A 14,474-nucleotide genomic window follows, 5' to 3' on the forward strand; every position below is an offset into this window, starting at 1 on the left:
ATAAATTACAGTAATAAATAGAACCGTTTACACGGGAAAAAGGGAAAAGTTTGGAAGAAGTGAAGATATAATTAATATATATATAATGCAAAGAAGAAGATAGAAAGAGGGAAGTAAAGGAGAAAGAAAACGTTTAGTTTGATGGTTTACTCATTACTGCTTACTATTTAAGATAAAAAGAAATTTTTTATTTAATTTTGCAGAAATTTCTTACAGTTGCCGCAGTTTCTATTTTTCAAAGACACACATATAATAAATATAAATTATATAGATTAGTTTAAAAAAAGTGTACACATACATAAAGAAATTAAGCAATATTAATTTCGTTTTTCTAAAACTTATAAAAATGCAACGTATGTATTATATATACGTAAGCGTCGCGTTATAATATTGCGATGACCTGTACGTCTTTCGGAAAATCTGTTTATCTTTCTATCGTTCGAAACTTCAATTTACTACTAATTTTAAATCAACGCGATTTTCGATTTCTCTTGTTTGTTTATGCAGTCTGCGATGATTATGTTACGACACGAACAATATATATATGTTGCCTACAGTATTAACGATTCGCCTAAGAGAAAATGTGCTGTAAAATGTACTGTAATTAAATAAATCTAAATGTTTTGGTAATCGTTACACTTCTATTTCGCTCACCAGCCTGTTTCGCGTGTTTGCTTCGTGTTTTCGTTTTTTTCTCTCTTCAACAGCTGAGCAGGTCTTTGGAACCGTATTATGTGCGTGAATACAATTCTCTAGTTTGCGGATTCTCAGAACGCGAAATTTCTCTCTCTGAATAGTTTTGAATATTACAGCTATAATTTCGCGAAATTTTCTATCTGCGTTATAGATGGAGTTGACAGTTGTCGAGTAAAAACTATGCGGTTAATAACTATACATATATCTATCGATATTCGGTTGAACAACGCATAGAAATAGATGCCTGTTAAGTTAATCCTACCAGTATTAAATAAATTCTAACACTTACTAAAATTAATTGCTAATTAGGTGCCGAATTGTAAAATTAGGTACTCGAACCGTTTGGCAGGAAAAAAAATATATTGGGGAGAGGGAGGCTGGCTTAACATTAAAAGTTATAGATTCTCTATAAAAAAAATTATGTTTATTGTATAAACAAAAAAAAAACAAATACAACAAAATTAAATGTTAATTAGATGCTCAGAGATGAAAATATTGTGAAAATATATTATATTATATAAAGAATTATGATAAATACAGAACTTAGACGTCAGTCGAACAATCGACACACAAAAGAAAAGTTGCCTTAGAAAATTAGGTGCTCCTACAAATTTTGTATGAAATGATGATTTCTTTTTTAATGTTATTTAAAGATATCAAGTCGCGGAATTAGGTGTTCGTTGTTTGACAGGAATTTGAGCTCAAAATGTCGATCGCGCGGTTGGCTTACAAGAGAGAAATTGCCTTAGAAAATTAGGTGCTCCCACAAATTTAGTATCTCACAGTATTATATAATAATGCTAGTGCGATTTTTTAGGGATTCGGTCTATACATGTGACTGAAAAAAATATGAAAATCTGTAATGGTCCCAGTTTGAATAAAATTGATGCAATCAGAGATGTCGAGATCGAGTACCTAAAAATGATCTTTTCAGACTTATTCTATCTTGAAAAATTATATTATACCTAAGAGACAACGAACGGCGGTAATTTGACCATAAGTGGTGGCTCATTATTCTTAATGAGCCAAATTGATCCATTTTTACCCTTTTGAATTGCCACGACTACAGATTGTCCCACGTGCTCAGCACTGTAACAAATGTATGATGTTCCGAAAAAAATATTAATATAATTTTTATATTATTTTTGTAATGATATATTATCTAATACATATTAATAACACTCTTTTCTTATGTAGGATACTAATATATTTTTAATAGTAATAGCAATGTTAATAATTAAAATACTGAATAAGTGTATAAAATAAAGGAAGGCGGTATTTCTCTCCGTCGAAAGTAATAGTATCTATATATATTCTAATTGTATATAAATTATAGCGTGTATACGTATTTGCTTCTAAAAGGTATGGTATATGTATAAGCATTTACATTTTTATATATAATACTTACGATTGAGGGTCACGAAAATCTTTGGCTATCTCCTCAATCTTATTAACAGTATCTTGATCGATAATATCGAGATATTTGTCGTCATCAACCATCATTGCAGTTATTGTGAAACTAGGACATATCGTTAGAATACGAACTCCAGTTTTGTCGTAAAATTTCTAAGAAAAATATTACATTAGTAAGATTTTTTATTATTATGGATTATTATTAATATAAGGTATTTTATTGGTTAGAATAAATTTATAAAGTTGTATAAATTGAAAAAAATATAATAATCATATTTTTCTTGACAATAATGAATCGAAAGATATACTTTTGTATAACAAATATGTAAGGCAACTGAAGATATTTTTTTAGATATCCTTTAATTCTTTAACAAAATTGGAATAAATTTAAAGCTTCTTTTATTATCTATATGTATACATTTTCAATTTTCTCTTTTAAATGATTTTTAAAAATATAGCAATTACAAAAAGAGCTTACGGTAATATTGTAAAAAGCTCCATTTTTACATCCATTTTACTCCAGTTTTACAAAATATAAATTACCTCAAGACTCAGACCAAATCCGACGACAGCGTATTTAGAAGAACTGTATACTGGACATAAAAAGAAAGGATAAATGCCAGCCAAAGACGCTACATTTACTATTGTACCTCCTTTGCCACCTTTATGTTTCCCCATGTAATCCATGCCTAACATCGAACCACGAATTAACGCTACCTGTAAACGTAAAATATATATATTTAATAGTAATAAGTATACAATTGACATATTATTTATACATCTATTTGTAAATAATTAAATTATTAAATGCTTATGTAATTACATGTGTGTAATAAATAACAAGTTTTATAAGATACATAAAACATGTTGAGAACGGAAATTTTCTAATAAGGAACTTCAAGAACATTTGTTATTTCTAAAGATTCTTAACGTCGCAGAATTTAGCTTTGTCTTCATAATTCTAAAATTTAGATTAAAAAAAAATCTGATATCGTGAAATTCGATTTTAAAAAGTCCTTCAGTAACTGAATTTAAATGTATTATAAAAATATGTCCAATTTTATATAAAAGATAGTAATCTATAATATGAAGGAGAATTTCTAGTATCACACAAGTCATAATCAGAGTTTGGAAGTCACTTTGGAAATCTTGCTCGTATAGATATTGTTTGCATAGCTTCATGTGCTTCGAATGGAAATCGAGTTTTATGATGATCACATTATTTTTTTTAAATATTATCCGTTATATTATAAATTGATTATTTTTAATTTTTAATTTTTGACCTTATAGTAGAATATTAAATAAAGTATTACCAAATTATCTCAAGTTTCATGAAAATCAAAATAATTTATAAAATAAGTAAAAGAAAGTATATCTATAAATGAGTTCATTCATATAGAAAGGATTAACATATACATTTATTTATAATATTATTTTTCTAAACTCTTACTTACTAAAATCAATAAATTAAATTAAATTATTCGATTGACCATAGCTAAAGTTTAATGCTTTATTACTCACAACGTTAATAGAAAATGTTTGCTCGATGCAACGGTCATAACATATTCCGGCATTGTTAACAAGTATGTCAAGTCCATTGAGTTCTTTAACAGCTTGCTTGAAGGTTTCTAAGAATTAAAATAATCGGTTAATATTTACTTCTCTAATTTAATAGATCCTTCGTATCTAAAAATATAAAATAAATATCATAATATTGACGGTAAATAGTCTAATAAAAAATATTTAAGAGATACATCAATTACCGCTATACACTTCCATGTTTGTCAGATCGATTGGAAAGAAGATAACGCGATCTTTTCCAAATTTTTCTTGCAAAGTCACCTTCGCTTTGTAACTACGTTCTATCGGTAAATCGATGATGGCGACTTTCTAAAAATTAATAAGCCAGACAGAGATGAGAAACACCAACTCTATCTTTTTATTTTTAATTCTAAAGTACCTTCGCGCCTTTACGCAATAAATCTTCAGTAATGTAGTAACCAATGCCACACCCAGCACCCGTGACTATCGCCGTTTTATTTTGTACGTTGTCCATTATCTAATGTTATTACGTCAAAAAAATTAAATATCGAAAAGATTAGACACAGAAAGAAATACTTAGCCGAGCGACGCTTTGATGTATCAACATCATCTGGTTGGCGTTGATAAATACAGTTTAAAACTTGTAAATATATTACCTTCACACTTATCACCAAATGTTCTATGATAATTAGAAGCTGTATTTAAATAAGTGATTATGCGCAAGTTTAACAAATTTTGAATTTCAATTATGTTGCACATATTTATGTTTAAGAATGTGGGGAAAATATAGTATACCGAGTATACGTATATATAAACATATTTTATGCTTTATTTCGATACTATATATACTATATATAATGTACATATATTATATACTTATGTATATTATATACATTTATTTTAGCAATCTATGCTTTATCAGTTTTGTTAAAAAAAATCTAGAATCTAGAAAAGTGTCGTTATTATTAATACTAACTCTTTATTCTTAAAAAGTAATAGTGAATATTATATTATTAACTGTTATATTAGAAATATGTAGCCATGAATTAAAAATTTTTAATACTTAATTAGTTTTATATACATTACAAATTTTTTTCTATTAAATATTATTTATTTATGGCTAATTCGAATCTCGAAAGTGTGCAAGCGGTAAGAATTGATTTCGATAATTTTTCCAAAAATAATAGAATCTTTTGACAAATCCGCGGCTTTTTATAATATAAATGCATTGTGTATTACATTTATATATTGAAACAAACAATTTAATGTTTTTATTTTTCAAATTTTTATAATTATAGAGAACATTTTCTGTTGTGCATAAAGAATAAATCCAATAAATAAATCTGATATTTAAACGCAATGCATTGTAAGAAAATGTTTAGTCGGAAATTTCATACCGCGCTGCAAAACAACAAACTATATTTTTAGAATTATATTTGAATCTTATATTTATTTTTGAATGGAAAAGTATCGAGACGTCGCGTCGCGCCGTATTGGTATTCATGAAACAAGAATAATTTGCCATAAAGTGCAGATTTTACATCGAAATCTTCAAATCAGTGTAAATCGGTAATTGTACGGCATAAGTAGGTTGATTGTTTTCGCTGACAAAAACAGCACCGTTCCCTCCTTTTTCAATTAATTCCACGATAGCAGTTGCCACTTGCTCAGGTCTGTTAAATGGAAAAAAATATTATAAAATTGCAACAGAGAAAAGAACGACTTTATATATTTTTAATATATTTATGAGAAGATATGTTTGTAACATTAATTTATAATTAGATGTAATATTCTTATTTATAGCAATCAATTTGCGCTATGCAAATATTAATTACTATCATATATTACTTTAAGATTTATTATTATTTATTTTATTTATTTTAACTATTATAATTTATTATAAAAATAATGTCTTTTGTGAAATACCGAATCGCTAATTGCAACTTACGATTGACTTTCCATCGTCGTCATCTCTTTGGCAGCGATCTCATCGTCGAGTAAGTCCATAGCGTAGATCTTGCTTGACATGAACTTGGAGGCCAAGCCAGTATTTGTAAGACCAGGACATATTAATAATACACGTACGCCTGTTTTCTCGTAGAAAGTCTAAAAATATGCCAAAAATATATGTATACCGACATAAGAAAGCCCATAAATGCTTTAATAATCCTATAGCATCCAGCATAAAATAATGGTAATATAGTTCAAATAATATAAGATGGAAACTTATAATTAAAGCCGTATTTGTTATTTGTTTGTAGAAATTTTACCAGTAACGATGAGGTAAATCCAATGACAGCAAAACTTGTTCCAGCGTAAATTGGCGCAATCGGATTGCCTTGCAAGCCGATTATAGAGGACATATTGACGATAGTACCACCTTTTCCTCCCTTATGTTTTCCCATATGATTTAAGCCCAATATCGTGCCACGTACAACCCCTTTCTGATTAATACGACGAAAAAAATAAGAGTAACAATTTAAAGTAGAAATAATGTAGTGTCTTCTGCGCCCAGTTGGCGCGAGACACTACGATCGACCGTGTCTCTTGATAAATCTCTTCTCAATCCCTATCTTGTTACTCACATAATTAACGTCAACCATCGGCTCCCATTCCGCATCGTTCATAATACCAGCATTATTAATAACAATGTCTAATGTGCCAAATGATTTTATTGCTTTTTTGAAACAAGCTGCAAAAATTTTAAATATATTAAAAATCTTTTTGTTTGTCACAAGAAAATATTTTATCAACATTATATAGATAAATTCAATTAGAAATATAACTTTTCTTTCTTCCAAAATATTATTAGATCGTTAGATTAATTAGACAATGGTGAAAAATCGATTGAGAAATGTTCAATATGAATGGTAGATTAATTAGATTATTTTGCAAATTTTAAAATAATCTAAATGGAGTACGAATTTCAGGTTGACTCTCATTTCTTATAATAGTGATTTATCTTTAAAATAAGAATGTTAAATACTACTTGATAAGTACAATAGATCGCAGAAATAATACCATTTTAAACTTATTATTTGACAAACAAACGATTAAGACAGAAAATAAAAAATGTAATTTGCAATAATTGATAACATGATGAAGCTTATTATATAATATTATACTATATATGTATATACTCGTATTGTATTTTATAATTTTGATATTTAATTGCAATTGATAAAATTAGCAAAACAATACCTGTAAGTTCTTCAGCATTTGTTACATTTCCAAGAAGAAAAATGGCATGATTCGCACCGAATTCTTTCTCCAATTCTGTAACTGCATTTTCACCGTTCGAGTCAGGCAAATCTATGATTGCAACGGCCTGCAATTATTAAGATATTAACAAGATGTAAGTGAACAAATGTTTTGTTGCATTATTTGGAATTCTATAAGATTCAACCAAAAAGATACACAAATCTCGGACACTTACAAATAAATCTATTAAGTATTCTAGTCAAGATAAATAGAAATTGTATTATAATAATCAGAATTCTGATTTATATGATCAGTATTTATTTTGTTTGTACTTTTTATTGTTGATGCAATTGGAACATTTTTCTCAGTATGTTTTTTACTAAAATGTATGAATGCTTCTTATATCACTTAACTTTTATTTATGTTTAATTTTTACGCTCGTTTAATATCAAATTTTTATCATTCTAATATCAAATATGTGTAACACGTGTAATTTATAAGAAATATTTATGAATTGTACTGTATTGTGTTTTATGCATTTGATTTTACTTAATTACCTTCGCTCCGCTTCGAAGTAATTCCCTTGCAGTGCAATAGCCGATGCCGTTGGCTCCACCGGTGATGAGCACGGTTTTCCCTTGAATCTCCATTATAAACGTGTTGTGTTCAATATGTTTTCGAGAGCTATATACTTTAATGCAAATTTCGAATCACACTAACGGAGTGATCCCGTCCAGCACCGATCCGCGAATGAATTTGCCGGTATTGTTAACGAGAAGTTATATAAGTTGAAATTCGAGAAGTCGATCGTATACGATAAAATATCAGATGAGGATAGGGATAGAAATCGGATAATACGAGCTCGTTTTCGAGGTAAACAAGATTGGATTTGCGCATCTAGACAAGAGAAGCATGAGAAAAAGAATCGCACAGTGTTACGTGAGGGTATGAAATATAACCAAATCGCTAAAAATATTATAAGAGAGACAATTTTTCCATTTCTCAACGTTGATAAAATATTATTATTAATGCGAATAAAATTATCATGTTAGAAATATAAATAGGATCAAATATTATAAAATTAATTAAATTGTATTTAATTAAAAAAGAAATGTAATCTTTCTTTTTATAATTAAATGTATTTGTTATTATTATATAATTATAAAAACAATAAATATATTATTTCTTTAACTAATATTATAGTGTACAATTCCAACTACATTATAATTATTATTTATTTTGGGTAATTTGAAAAAAATTTGATAGGAAATAGATAGGAAGTAGGAAAAGTAATCAGTCTTTTAAAATATATAAAATTATAAAAGTGTTCTTATGTGAGAGAAAGAGTGATAAATATAGCTAATCAATTAAAAGGCAATGCATTTATTAGCAATATTAGCAACATATACATATCATAACACATAACAAAAATGAAACACCACTGATCGTTTCATTGATGGAAAGCTACAATGAAGGATTATGCGAACAGGCGATATCATTTAAAACAAAACTCAACTAACTAGACATCTAACCGATGTATCAATCCGAGCTTTGCAATCCGATGCAATTTGCGTATTGAACAATTTGTCCCGTGTTTTCCTAGTATCTAATATTGAAAGAACGTGATCGCGTCGTGCTTGCGCTACAGACTTTAACTCTATCTCGCTATACCGTTTCTAAATATTTTTTTCTCCCTCAAAATACTGTAGAAAAATTATAGACACGATTGGATATATAGTTTTATTTGTGGAGTAATCGTCCGACGGATTTCGGTTTAATTGCATTCGTAGTACACCATTGTTGTACATTTACAACTGATGCATATAACTCTCGAAACATCGAAAAGTGAAAATTGGTATAATTTTCAAGTTTTCTATTAAGTTTCTAAAATTGAATATATATATTTAATATGAAAACTGTGTCTAGTTGTGTTTTTATTTCACTTTTATCTAATTTATTCCATTTTTCTTAAGTTATATATTATTTTACTCTTTTTTAGATATAATTAATAAATTTCTGATTTTTTTTTTTTCGTGAGTTGTTTTTGTGGATTTCTAGAGTTATTTACATTAGTCATCGTACGAAATGTGTAATCTTTCTCCCTTCTTTTTTGTACGCTTCGAGAACGCAAAAATAAGTGCTTACTTCTTTTATTTTTATTCTATCTCTCATATACGCTCTCATTTCGTCTTCCTCACACAAGCAATAAATATAAAGTGTATTCATTATGCTCGACCTGATAAAACGCGATTACATTACATGTAGCATATATCATTAAACGGAATGATATTAAAGGAATCGTCGATGTTACGACGTGTGCGTTAGAAAAATGAGTAAGTCACGCGACGGTTACAGAGTGCGGCAGAATTGAAACATTATTGCGATAATTTCCATTTTGATACGATACACAGGTGTTAGCAGCGCTTAGAAATTCCTACAAATTCCTTGGACTCGAGAATTCTTGGCTGACGAGCGTTGTTGAGGCCTGTGCAAAAATCAACGGAAACTTGCAACGCGAGTGCGGGACGGAAGCAAAAGCCATTATTTTTACATAATTTTTGTAAAAAATTTTGTAATTTTTGTAAAGATCATGCGGATCTTTATATATATATATATATATATATTTTTTTTTAATATTGCGACTATTTTTCTCACGTAATTATTAAATTCAAAAACTTGCCGCGTTTTCTGGCGCGGGTTTCTGCTAACAATAAGTATAAAACGTATAAAAAACATCGTTTTCTATAAAAAATCTGAGATGATGGATGAACCTCGAATAATGCGTTTATTGTTATAAAAAAAGAAAAATAAAACCGTATCGGTCATTTAAAAGTTTTGATACGAAAGTACAAAATAATTAAACGTTTCGCTCGCGTTCCCGTCTTTTTGACGACGCGATGGGATACATATATCTCGATACAAATTACAGTTAATTGTGTGGTATGGCATAGATATTTGCAGCGAAGCAAGGAAGAATCGTTGCGCGCGCTTGGGACCCTCTTAGTGCTTTGAAAAACTGATCTCGTGCGGTGGCTGGTCCTTCTCCACCATCCATACGCTTCCGCTTTTACCGGTGCTCAGCACGTGCATCAACGCCTTCGCCACGTGTTCTGCCCTGCAATGTCAATTATCTTTTACAAATTGTTTCTATGATGCTAATTTTATTCTACATTTCTGTACTTGGAGAAGGTAAATACTACATAACATCGTTGTATCTAAAACTTTGTTCTTTATGCTATAATTACTTTTTTCTACATTGTTAATTTAAAATAATCTTTTAAAATAATGCCATAAGGAATTAGAAAATAATAATCGCTTATTATTATTCATGTAGTCGTACTTAATCCTTTAATCATGAGTTATTTGTTCACAATTAAGTTGAGAGAGAAATTATGTAAAATTATACCTTTGAGGAATTGATGAAACTATGTCTCTTTGCCAGGCTTCTTCGTATCGAGCCAAAAGAAGTTTTCTATTGACGTCACGTACCAATTTAGTATCTGTAGCACCTGGACAAAGTGCCATCACCTTAACGCCCGTTAAATCTACATGATATTGATCCTTTTAAAAATTAAGAATAAAATTAGTACATCTTTCTTGTATTTAATTTAATAAAAGAAACGATTTAAAAATGTCAGTTAATAAGTTGTTGATTTATATTTTCTAAAAACCTTTAAACGCAAATTTTTTAGTCTCTTGTTTAATTTCTGTAAATAATGAAAATAATTGAAAAATCGATTTACATTCTTGTTATTCCAAGATATAATTACAATCAATAGATAAGATCTAGATATTTAAAAGAAACTTCTTACCCCGAAAGCTCTGGTGAAGCTGACAATAGCCGCTTTTGTCGCGGAATAAATCGGCACACTGACATAAGGGTTAATGCTGACGTTGCTGCCCGTATTGATGACGACTCCACCTTGGCCACCCCTATCGGTGCCCATAAATCGTTGAGCAAGCAAAGTACCGCGTATTACTCCATTCTATAATTAATTATATTCGTAAAGAGATCTCAATTTTTATTATGCATGTAGATATAAAAAATATTATTTTATAAAATATTTTAAATTTAATAACGAGAAACACAAATATAAAAATATATGCAATACGATAGGATTATCTCAATTATAATGAAAAATAAATGAGACATCAAAAGCGAAGAAATGACAAATTTTCATAAGAAACGTCATAAATCTTTTATAAACGTACTAAAGATTATTGTAAATATGTTATTGGAATGGAACATGCAGGAGAACGTTTGCAAGGAATCTATCGAATATTTTCTTACGAGATTAATGTCTACTTCAAGCTCCCAAAACCGGTCATTCATGATACCAGCATTGTTGATAACGATATCAATATGACCGAATTCCGTGATCGTTGTCTGAAATGATTCTGCAAATTGAATTGTATTGTATGCTAAGCAACAATTATATTACAAATAAAAATGATACCTATGTACATATGCGTTAGTCACTTGTGCGATAATTTAGAAATAAATCGACATTATAGATTAGAAATCGCGAACGACTATCGTAAGTCATCATACCTTCGAATTGCAGATAATCCGTAACATCACACTGCAAGAAGATCACGCGACCTTTACCATATTTTTCGGCTAATGTTTCTACCAGTTTTTCTCCTTCAGTATTTATATCACATATAGCCACCTATATATAGTAAAACATTACTAAGTTATCAAAAAAATGTTTAATTACCTACCGGTTTTTGCACATACAAATTTATTTAGAAATTATGTTAAAGTTATTCCTCAAAATAAAGATTATTACATTCAATCCATTCGCTATTTGCAGTCTGCTATCATATTTAATCTCGGTATTATCTCATACAGTACAGATATCTAAGGGATATGTGTGTCTAAAAATACCAGAAGATGTCCTTATATTCGAAAAACATTTCCAGGACGTTTCTTGAATAAAATGCTATGTGAAATTAGGGCTTCTTAAACGGGAAAAGAAGTTCTGTCTGTCTCAACAATTTCAAATCATTGTCTTCGCAAATGTTTCATCAAACGAAATAAACTGTAGTCAAACAGTCAAAACTGTATGCCTAGACTAATAGTATACATACCAAGACTAAATTTGCTAAGATGCTTATCACTTAATGATCTTCATTTTTAGGAATAATTGTCATTATGTACTCCGGAATGAATTTATATATAAAAATCATTTTTGTACATAAAAACTGAAGACAGTTCAAACCTTTTTTACAACCTTGTATTTTGCATAAATTGTATGTCATACGAATTATTGTTTGAAAGATATCATTTTTTAAATTGATTCAAATTCTAACAACGGAAATAGTACAATATATTTGTCAATAAAAATATCAATTACATAAAATATGGGGTACTGTATAATATAATGGAATAATGCAACTATTCGAATAAATATTTTAAAATAATTAATGTAATGTGTAAAACCATATATTTGTCATCAATATAATCGTATACTTAGCGTCAATTATGACAAATCTTTTTCTCGAAGACGCAAGAAGATTTTTCTCTGTCTAAAAAAAATCTAAATATATATCAGCTGTTTTAAAAGAAAACACGCATCGAGAGAGAGATCTGTGGAATGTTTGTTTTGTCTGAAATTCCAAATTGCGTGAAAATAAAACATGACTTTGACCTCGTTATTTAGAAAATCAAATAGTGATATTATAAATTTTTGTTTTCAAGAATAATTCTACGGTACAAAAAGTATGATACTATAAAGAATTATTAAATATATGCTTTCTCCTAAATTATAATGTACCTTGGCACCCTGATTCAACAGTTCGATGGCATACGCTTTACCGATGCCGGATGCGGCTCCTGTTATTAGGGCAACTCGCCCTTTAGCTTCCATTTTCTTTAAGTTTTTATCTTTTCTCGTACCTGCAGGCATAAAATTGGACAATAATATATCAGTATTCTTGGATTAATATTTTTAATATTAACAAAAAATTTAAATATTATGACAAAAATTGTGCTTATTTAGCGTGTTCAAATTTAATTGGAAAATTTAGACAAATTAAGCATATTAAATATTATACATATAAATATGGATACGTTCTAATAAAAGGTGAAGAGCTAATATATACACGAATTTTGTCTAACTTTAAATATTATATTCGTAGGAAATTTGCATTAAAATCTATGCAGCGCGCACAATCATTGACACAATATTTCCCAAATATTAGCTCAACATTTTGTTAATATATACCTATAAAGTAAGAAGAAAAATTTCCCCTTTTTTTTAGCTTGTAGTTTTCTATATGTAAAAATTACCAAATTTACATTAACTAAAAAATTATAAAAGCCTTTTGAAAGTAGAGATTTCAAGCTTTTTCTTTAATTTAAATTTTTATTGTTTATTTTGATCAAAATGTTCATTCTCAATGAAGATATATTGTATATATAGTTTTGTGTCAACAAAAACCATGTAACTTTTCTTTTAACTCAATATATACTGTTTCATTTCTAACATTCCATTCTTCAAACGCTAATGTTGCTTCTATATTATGCATTATTAATTATTTTGTTATTTCACACAATTGATTGTATAACGAGATATATCTTATTATTTTAAGAGGACAAAAAAGTGATAATATTTTCTAAATAAATATTTTAATTTTGATTTACTTCATATATATCTAACTCTGTGCCTGTTATTTCTTATAAATCTCAATTTTCCGTTTTATAAATGATTAATTCATTCCTACGTATTCCAAAGGCACAGGGCATTCACGCTTCAAGTACACCATTCATCCACCTGTCACTTCGACCAACACCAACGAGAGAACAAGATACTGATATACCAATGATCGCAAATGTTATTCACACTTTTCATTCTGATATTACTTAAGAGAACTTTTTAAATTTAATTTCACACCTCCCTAGAGATTTCCGAAATATCACTAAACAAACGCTCACATCACAAGTTCTATTATACGTCATCTGATTTTCTACCTCTGCCGAGACTGAGTTCATCGGCTTGTTCCGTTCTCCGTACCTTTTTAATTTCTCCACTCGTACTGTGTGTGACGTTTTGCAACCAGCGGGATGTAACAAAGTTGACTAGCTAGCTAGCTTGTGAAACTCGGATGCAATGGTCGAGACGTCGCGTCCTGTCTTCGTCAAAAGGGTGAGATTGACGTGAATTGACGGTAGCAAAGTAGTCCTGAGAAGGTGTGGTTGGTAGCTGATGGTGTACTGGCTGACTGACGGTCGAGATGGTCGGGGTGTACACCCGGTATAGTCCGATATTGATTGGCGCGTCTGCGTGCTATGCGGGTGTGCGCGACGCCGGCCGGTGCGTGCCCTTCACACACGTGCGTAAATGCGTGCTTTTGCAATCCCTCGGCACAGACTATCCGTCGGTCTCGTGGTCCCTTTTATTTTTAGAACCGTCACCGAAAAAGTGACCGCATCCCAAAAGTAACAGTTTGAATTAATACCGCATAGTACTATTTTTTGTTTCTTACTTTCATTTACTTAATGTTTTGTTTTTTATTTCTTATTTTTATTTTTGTAATTTTGTCTCACAATATATTTTATAATTTTGACTTAATAAATTTGAATATTTTATAATCGACTCTTATATACATATATGTCC

General features: G+C 29.5%; 2 protein-coding genes across 2 annotated transcripts; both read right to left on the reverse strand.

The window, feature by feature from the left end:
• Window positions 1-1,282: 1,282 nt before the first annotated feature.
• On the reverse strand, window positions 1,283-7,502 carry LOC108775352 (uncharacterized). The gene is made up of 14 exons (XM_018541681.1): window positions 7,410-7,502; window positions 6,853-6,979; window positions 6,237-6,343; window positions 5,922-6,095; window positions 5,600-5,757; window positions 5,193-5,324; window positions 5,049-5,052; window positions 4,070-4,168; window positions 3,873-3,999; window positions 3,631-3,737; window positions 2,653-2,826; window positions 2,105-2,262; window positions 1,662-1,785; window positions 1,283-1,534 (listed from the first exon to the last, which is right to left on the reverse strand). Exons 1-13 carry the CDS (start codon window positions 7,500-7,502, stop codon window positions 1,662-1,664), a joined length of 1,584 nt encoding a protein of 527 aa, XP_018397183.1. The 3' UTR covers window positions 1,283-1,534.
• A 2,048-nt stretch (window positions 7,503-9,550) lies between these two features.
• Window positions 9,551-14,333, reverse strand: LOC108775513 (15-hydroxyprostaglandin dehydrogenase [NAD(+)]). Its single transcript, XM_018541896.1, has 7 exons — window positions 13,872-14,333; window positions 12,633-12,754; window positions 11,405-11,525; window positions 11,144-11,250; window positions 10,665-10,838; window positions 10,259-10,413; window positions 9,551-9,967 (listed from the first exon to the last, which is right to left on the reverse strand). Exons 2-7 carry the CDS (start codon window positions 12,723-12,725, stop codon window positions 9,853-9,855), a joined length of 765 nt encoding a protein of 254 aa, XP_018397398.1. The 5' UTR covers window positions 12,726-12,754; window positions 13,872-14,333; the 3' UTR covers window positions 9,551-9,852.
• Window positions 14,334-14,474: the final 141 nt, after the last annotated feature.

Source organism: Cyphomyrmex costatus, unplaced genomic scaffold, assembly GCF_001594065.2.
Source record: "Cyphomyrmex costatus isolate MS0001 unplaced genomic scaffold, Ccosl1.0 scaffold30, whole genome shotgun sequence".
NCBI lineage: Eukaryota > Metazoa > Arthropoda > Insecta > Hymenoptera > Formicidae > Cyphomyrmex > Cyphomyrmex costatus.